General features: G+C 43.7%; 1 protein-coding gene across 1 annotated transcript in view; it reads left to right on the forward strand.

The window, feature by feature from the left end:
- Window positions 1-3204: 3204 nt before the first annotated feature.
- LOC112069981 (protein salvador homolog 1) overlaps window positions 3205-8634 on the forward strand; it is an 18470-nt gene continuing 13040 nt past the window's right edge. The window contains exons 1-2 of the mRNA XM_070438788.1: window positions 3205-3773; window positions 4311-4823. Coding sequence (XP_070294889.1) covers window positions 3680-3773; window positions 4311-4823 — 607 coding nt within the window. The 5' untranslated portion in view covers window positions 3205-3679. The remainder of the gene's footprint in view (window positions 3774-4310; window positions 4824-8634) is intronic.

The following is an 8634-nucleotide window of genomic DNA, read 5'->3' on the forward strand; positions in this document are numbered from 1 at the left end:
CTCAACCCACTCTCCTCTACAACCTTGAAAAGAAGAAAGGCTCCAGAGCATCAGCTCTCTCTTAACACACACACACACACCACACTCATGACCACACCCTACCCGTTCTGCCGTCCACATCTCACCCTACACCAGTCCCTTCCACCCCTACACCTAGTCCCCGTCACCCTCGCCGTACCCTACCTACCCCAGTCCCTCACCCCTACACCCAGTCCCTCACCCATACACCCAGTCCCCTCACCCCCCTAGTCCCACCCCTACACCCAGTTCCCCTCACCCCTACACCCAGGTCCCCTCACCCCATACACCCAGTCCCCTCCACACCCTACCTCCCGTCCGCCTCACCTCCTACTCCCGTCCCTACACCCAGTCCCCTCACCCTACCTCCCGTACCCTTCAACCCCTACAACCCAGTCCCCTCAACCCCTACACCCAGATCCACTCACCCCTAACCTTCGTCCCGTACACCTCACCTCCTAAACTAACCGCAAGTCGCCCTCACCCCTACCCCAATGCCCTACATTGAACCACTTGACTCTTTCCTATAATAATACATTACATTTTGTTGAGCGCTTTTCATTTCCAGATGTAAATCCCAATGCTCTTTACAGAGAAACCATTCAAAGAAAAAAGCTTTAGTGAAAGAACTAAAGACATTAGGTGAGGTTTGAAGATACTTTACTTTATTAATTCAACCATAAAAATAAAAAAAATAAAAAAAACAAGCACACACAAAACTTGGAAAAAGCCATACATGCACATGAGATAAATCATGGAGGATAACACACAATAAAGTCTGGGACTTATTTCCATTGTGGTCCTCTTGAAACAAGAGGGTTAGTCAAGATCCAACACGGTTGAACACAGTATTACAGCGAGATATAAAAACTAAGAAGAACAACATCTCATCACACACAAGACACACAGAATAATAAAGGAGGCGACAAGGACGGAACAGTACAACTTGGAACGTAAACACCAACAGACAACACAACATAGATGACATAAAGTGAAACACAGTTTGAAGAAGTGTTTTTCTGCGTTTCTTTGGGGACTGCAAGGAGTCTTTGATCATTTGACCGGAGTGAACCTGTTGACTGTTTGGAGCTGAGGAGGACACTGAGTTATTGGGGACCAGAGGCATTGAGGGTTTTTTGAAGACTAACAGGAGGGTTTTGAAGTTGGTTTTGAATTAGGTGGGTAGCCAGTGGAGGCTAGAATGGGGGTGATGTGGGCAGATCTCGGCGCTGTTCTGCACAATCTGCATCCTGTGGATGCTTTTTGAGGGGGAGACCATCAAGGAGGGCATTGCAGTCATCGAGTCGGGAGGTGACGAGGGAGGTAACCAGCAGGTTTGGAGAGAACAGGTGATGTTTCTCAGGTGAAATAAAACTTTTTTTTTGCAGACCTATTTTTTTTTTTGTCGGAGAAAGTGAGGGGTCCAGTAACACTCCAAGGTTGGAGACTGAGGAGGARAGAGTGGCCGCCAAAGACTACACTCTACCTGAGCCGACCTATGCCATACCTATGCCCTACCTGAACCCTAGCATTTCGATACAATCGCAATAACATCCGCTAACCATGTGTATGTGACCAATAACATTTGATTTGATTTATTACCTATCAACTGGTCCTAATGTAGCAGCCAGGTGTGTGCTAAACAGGGATGGAACACGAGCGTTCCACTACCATTCCACCTGAGCCCTTACCCCCAGTCCTTTACCAGTTTACCTGTTCCTTATGTAGCAGGTGTGTGCTAAACAGGGATGGAACACGAGCGTTCCACTACCATTCCACCTGAGCCCTTACCCCCAGTCCTTTACCAGTTTACCTGTTCCTTATGTAGCAGGTGTGTGCTAAACAGGGATGGAACACGAGCGTTCCACCACCATTCCACCTGAGCCTATACCCCCAGTCCTTTACCAGTTTACCTGTTCCTTATGTAGCAGGTGTGAGCTGAACAGGGATGGAACCACGTATGTCTTTGGACAGAACTACAGTGTTACACTACCATTCCATCTACTGGCATACCCAAGCCCCAATACTTGTACATTACAGCATTATCATCTACCCTGAGCGATATACTACAAAGCAGAATCAATGAGTTAGCCATGTAACTTTGATAAGCAACCAGAAATAACTCTTTTACTTTATTGTTGATTTTTTTTTTTTTAAGGGAAAAAAAGCTCAACCTAGAAAAGTATTTTTTGTTTGGTTAAATGAGACCATGCCTATTTCAAGCTCATCTTTATTACAAAATAAAARGTTATATCAGAATATTTAGGCAACTTAGCTATCTAACACTTTGATCCTGCTTTGAAGTGTACCCCTCTGGTTCTGTGCTCTCCAGTCCAACACCAGCACTTGCTTTACCACTGTCAGTAAAGTATTACACCAGCATCTTCTTATTCATTTAAAGTATGAAAACATTGCAGATGGTTTTTATTTTAATTATGACATTTACAAATGTTTCAAAGTGTTTATTTTTATYGAGGAAAACTAGTGCTTACATAGCAGAAGACATTCCATGCCTATCAAATGAACTTTTAATTTAATCTCCAGTTTTGGAGCATTTTTATTAATTCTCATCATACTAGCTACAGGACAGCTCTGAGGGTTATTCAGACGTTCACTTATTGTCAGTTATTTACACATTGTACTGTATGTCACATACCTACTTTTAGAATACAGTACCTTTTTTGTTTTAAGGTTTTTCATTCATCTTTCAATATAATATTAGGGAAAAAAATTGCATATAACTTATTTGTATCCAATAATAAATGTTTGTTTCAAAGAATGTTAAATTGATCACAAAAGTTGTCACTGACGATGAGCGAAGTTTTTTTTTATACCATGATACTAAACCACTGTACCAGAAAACATTCCTGATAATGAATGACTGAATGACAGCCCATTCTCATATGGTATGTGAGGATGTTTGTTGGTATTTATTCAGTTGGGCCATCCCTTCAAAACAGACATTGACAAGAGGCTACTTGGGATGGTGCAGAGGTCTATTTGGCTACAAGCAAGTGATATCCTTCAAACCACAAAAAAAAAAAAGTTAATAAAAGATACAAAAACAAACGTATTTAAAAAAAATTATAATAATTTAAAAATATATATATATATATAGTTTAAAAAAACGTTTTACCCCCCTTTTCTCCCTYTTGTATTTTAAACTGTGAGCAAATGTAGCTACGGTATGACTTCACTGTGGTATTCCCATCCCACAACCCTCCGCGGGCTGGCTGGAATGAATTGTGGAGGCGTTGAACAGTTTGTGTGGAGTGGGGTGATGACATGGGCTGGGTGCTGGATAAGTCCACTGAATGGAAAAGCAACTTCGACRTCAACTGGCTTGGAGAAGAAAAACAGTGATTTAACTGGGCGAAAGTAGTTTACTTAAGCAAAACTGGCTAGAATTWGTTGATACAAGCAATCGTTCTGTTTTGGCTTTTGTCTAGATTGTCAGAAAATTAGCAACAGGTATGCGTAAGTTAACTAACGTTAGCTAGCCAGCTAACGTTAATAATCAAGTCTGTAGTTAATTAGCCTTGCTAGCTAGCTATCTAACGTTAGCTAAAATGTACACACTGCAGATTGGAAGGGACGCTCGTAGTTTTTGGGGAACTTTCCACGAGTTTATTACATTGCATTGATGTCTCCTTTTTGAGTTATGCTTTCAAGAAAGAAAAGTAAAAGCGAGGCGTCGAAACCAGCGGAGGTACACGGGAAATATGTCAAGAAGGAGACCTCACCAGTCCTGAGAAGTAAGTTGGCTGGCTAACTAGCTACCTAGGTTAGCAATGTCTCTTCGTTCACTTTTTACAAGTCGTGAGTTTTTGGTCATATGATGATACCCAAGCATAAGAAGCTTGGTAAACGTAATATTTAATAGTTACTGTGTCTTCTGRATGTCTAACTAGCAGCTAGCTTGCTAGCGTTTGCCAAAGTTGATATATATGCGGCTAACTTGTTAGCTGGCTCTGGTCCCAAGCGCGATTCGGCTAACTAGTTAGCTAGCTCTGGTCCCGAACGTTACATTAATACATCCATTGTTGATTTCCTAACATTATTTTGTTGAGTGAAAGGCTTTAGTTACTAACCAAAGACTAAAGATGTTGGTAGAGCGCGGACGAGTCCGAACTCTAATCTGTATGCCCAGAATGTAGAGACGGATTCCCGGGATCTTTGTGTCAATGATAAGATTCTGTGGTTTGGTAAATGATTGTAGAATACCCAACTTTTTCACGCTTGTAGTCCCCCCCCCCATGTTCTTGACACATACACCTGATGGTCTGTTTCAGATCTCATGCCCTCATTCATCCGACATGGACCCACTATTCCCAGACGCACAGAGGTCCCTCTGCCGGAGCCAGGATCCTCAGCTTACCCAGTGGGTCCCAGCCCTGAGCCTGTGGTGGCCCGCAACAAGAGCTTCCTGCGTGCCCCTGTGCAGAGACCACCCCACGAGGTGGCTCGGAGGGAAAGCCATAGGATGTCAGCCCCTCCGTACTTACCACGTAGCCTGGGAGATATAACRCACGAGTACGGAGGCTCCTCACAGTCCTTCCTCACGGACGTGAGCCCCGTGGCTGAGAACGGGGACGCTGGACGCTACTACTACCCTCCGCCTCCGGAGCCTTACTACGACAGCCAGCAGCAGCAGCAGAGACGGCCTCAGCCCAGGCCACAGCAGCCCAGAGCACCTGAACGCTTCCATGAGGACTATAGATACTATGAACACAACGAACATCCAAACTTCCAAAGACTACCACCGCAACAACACACCTCCCCGACCCCCAACAGACCGCCAACAGGTAAGCATAAAGTGGTMGTTTCCCCGGACATAAATTAGTCTTAGTCCTGGATTAAAAAGGAAAATAAAAAATTCGGAACTATCCCAGAAATCACCCCAAATAAGTCTTACTTAATACTTAAAAAAAAAATTATCAGTTGAACCCATTTCAATTGGATACAATATGATGAGGGTAAAGAATAAGAAACCTGCACACTGCTCTTACTAGTATCACTGCTCATTATTAAGCTTTACGTATCGGCCTCAAGGACTTCGTCAGAGCTTCTTCTTCGTCTTCTTTTTTTTGTCTTTGAAAAGCTCTGACGAAGACCTTGAGGATGATACGTAAAAGCTTCAAGAGCAGTGATACTATCCAGGAGCAGTGTGCGGGTTTCTTTTTATCTTTTTCTCTCAATTTATTCAACTGTTACCATGCACCTTTTTGAAAGTTGATACATATTTAATAAAGGAGCATAACAAATCTATGACTCAGTAATAAGAAAACGTTGTAATTTATTGTAAACAAGAGGAAAATTATGACCGAAGCCTTAAATACCCACATCAGTKAAAAGCCACGTTTTCCCAYCTGAAAGACAATGGCCAGAGCTTAGCCATGATGTTGCACAACGATTTAAGTCAAGTCATCATTTTTAGTCAACGTATAATGTATTTGGGCTTGAAGTGACAAATCTGAACTGCCCACTTCAAGTCTGTGTGATTCCTATGATATGACATACAAATTATTTTAGGTTTTCGTTTTAGGACTGGGTTTTATTTTAATATGTACCACCTTCCAGCGGCATTGTTATTTATCGAACAGCTGCAAAGTTTTTTTCTTCATGATGAGCTGATCCAAACAGCCTTGTGTCCGCTAGGATATGGGGAAAATAGGTTGACATTGCTTTGTCATTGGATGTGGTGAGTGGCAGGCATCATTGATGTGGTGAGTAGGAGGCAGTCATTGATGTGTGAGTAGGCAGGCAGCTCATTGAGATGTGGTGAGTAGGCAGGCAGCTCATTGGATGTGGTGAGTAGGCAGGCAGCTCATTGGAGTGGTGAGTAGGAGGCAGCTAATTGGATGTGGTGAGTAGCAGGCAGCTCATTGGATGTGTGAGTAGACAGGCAGCTCATTGGATTGTGGTGAGTAGGCAGGCAGTCATTGGATTGGTGAGTAGGCAGCAGCTCATGGATGTGGAGTAGGCCAGGCAGCTCATTGGATTGTGAGTAGGCAGGCAGCTCATTGATGTGCGTGAGTAGCGAGGCAGCTCATTGGTTGGTGAGTAGGCAGGCAGCTCATTGGATGTGGTGAGTAGGCAGGCAGCTCATTGGATGTGGTGAGTAAGGCAGCAGCTCATTGATTGTGGTGTAGCAGGCAGTCATGGATGGGTGAGTAGCAGCAGCTCAGTGATGTGAGTAGAGGCAGCCATTGGATGTTGGTGAGTAGGCAGGCAGCTCAATGGTGGGGTGAGTAGGCAGGCAGTCATTGGATGTGGTGAGTAGGCAGGCAGCTCATTGGATGTGGTGAGTACAGGCATCATTGGATGTGGTGAGTAGCAGGCAGCTCATTGGATTGTGGTGAGTAGGCAGGCAGCTCATGATGGGTGAGTAGGCAGGCAGCTCTGGTGTGTGTAGAGGCAGCTCATTGATGTGGTGAGTAGGCCAGGCAGCTCATTGGATGTGGTGAGTAGGCAGGCAGCTCATTGGATGTGGTGAGTACTAATATTAGAGTTGGTTAATTCCTGGACTGCCAGCTTCTCAGTAGAGCATGAACTGCATTGGATGGAGCTATATTGTAACTAGTCAACACAGCTTATAAACAGGTGTAGAAATAAGTATTTCTTTGCTGCTACCATTCTTCCGGGTACTCAGCTAGCAGATCCTTGTTTTTTGTTTGTTTGGATAAAGCCTTAAGAGAAAGGGGTGGTGCCGATTCAGTTAAACCTCACTGTTTGGATCTTCAAAATGTAGTCTGGCTGCAAACTAGTAATTTGCAGACTGAGTGGGACCGCCCTTCCCCAAGTCAAATACCTCAATCCCAGACTGCTTCATTTCAAATGTTTACTTCACAAGTCTTTCTCTGTATGTGCAGTAATCCTGAAGAGTCGATTTGACGCACCGTTTGGCATCTCAATACGCCGCATCTGCCTATGTCGGTCTTCCCATCCGCAGTGTAAAATGGCAGAGCTACAGCTCTGTTTGTCAGACCCAGGAGACATCCTGAAAATCTGTCTTCTCACAAACATGTGTAGCGTATACGACCCCCCCACGAGCGCCATAGGACCTGRGAAGTCGCTACCGTCGACGTGMCAACTTCTYTCTGTAGCGTCCAAAACTGTTCGGGCTACAAACTAATATGACCCTACTATGGGATGGGGAGASTCTCACAAACACAATGGMGTTCTGTTTTTAAGGTAACCCGGTACCAGTTTTAAAAATTGATTGGGATTATGTTAGTAGTTTTGTGACAACAACAACAAAAAGTGGGAAAATAATTGATGTAGTACCAGTCAAAAGTTTGGACAAACCTACTCATTCCAGGGTTTTTCTTTTCWTTTTTACTATTTTCTACATTGTAGAATAATAGTGAAGACATCAAAACTATGAAATAACACACATGGAATCATGTAGTAACCATGAAAGTGTAAAACAAATCAAAATATATTTTAGATATGAGATTTTTTTTTTTAAGTAACCACCCTTTGCCTTGATGACAGCTTTGCACACTCTTGGCATTCTCTCAAACAGCTTCATGAAGGAGTCACCTGGAATGCATTTTAATTAACAGGTGTGCCTTGTTAATTTGTGGAATTTTTTTCCTCCTTAATGCGTTTGAGCCAATAGTACATCTTTATTCTAAATGGATAAATTGTTTTAGAAATAGCTAAATTTAACAAAAAAACATAGAAAGATTCTACTTTAATAATACCACATTACTCCATACTCTGTTGAAGCACCTGTCACATTCAGGCCAGAGTCTTGGGTATGCCGCTACTAGCTTGCACCACCTGTATTTTGACTTTCTCTCATTCTTACTCTGAGCATTCCTCTCAAGCTCTATCACGGTTGTATGAGGAAGTGTCCGTACACAGCAATATTTTCAGGTCTCTTCAACGATGTATCGATCAGCGTTCAAATCCGCTTGGCTGGGCCACCTCAAAATTCAGACTTCCCCAAGGATGATGTGCCACCCTCGTTTTCACCGGAGGATGGGCCATTCCCCAACGTGCACGCTGGCATTCAGCTAAAGAGTTTGAATCTTGTTTCTTAGACCAGGATCTTGTCTCCTGGTCTGGATCCTTTAGGGGCAGTTTGCAAACTCCGAGCGGTATCAATTTCGCCTTTACTGAGGAGTGGCTATCCATCTGGCCCCTCCTACATAAAGGTCTGATTGTGCAGAATGGTATGTCCTTCTGGAATTTCTCCCATTCTCCACAAAGAACTCCACACCTGTCAGATGACCATAGTTTCTTGATCACTCCCTGACCAAGACCCTCTCCCCCGATTGCTCGTTTGACGGCGGCCAGCTCTGATGAAGATCTTGGTGGTTAAAAACTATATTCCATTTAAAAATATGGGGCCCCCTGGTGTTTCTGCGGGACCCTTCCCCATGCGGCAGAAATGTTTAGTACCCTCACCAATCTTGATCTGTGCCCTCGACACAATCCTGTCTCTGAGCTCTACGACAATCCTCGACCTCATGCTTGTTTCTGCTCTAGACATGCACTTCAACTGTTCTACTAAATAGACAGGGTGTGTGCCTCTTCTAATCATGTCCAATTCAATTAATTACCACAGTGTGGACTTCCAAGTTGTAAAACTCTCAAGATTTGGCT

Source organism: Salvelinus sp. IW2-2015, unplaced genomic scaffold (genome assembly GCF_002910315.2).
Source record: "Salvelinus sp. IW2-2015 unplaced genomic scaffold, ASM291031v2 Un_scaffold1174, whole genome shotgun sequence".
Taxonomy (NCBI): domain Eukaryota; kingdom Metazoa; phylum Chordata; class Actinopteri; order Salmoniformes; family Salmonidae; genus Salvelinus; species Salvelinus sp. IW2-2015.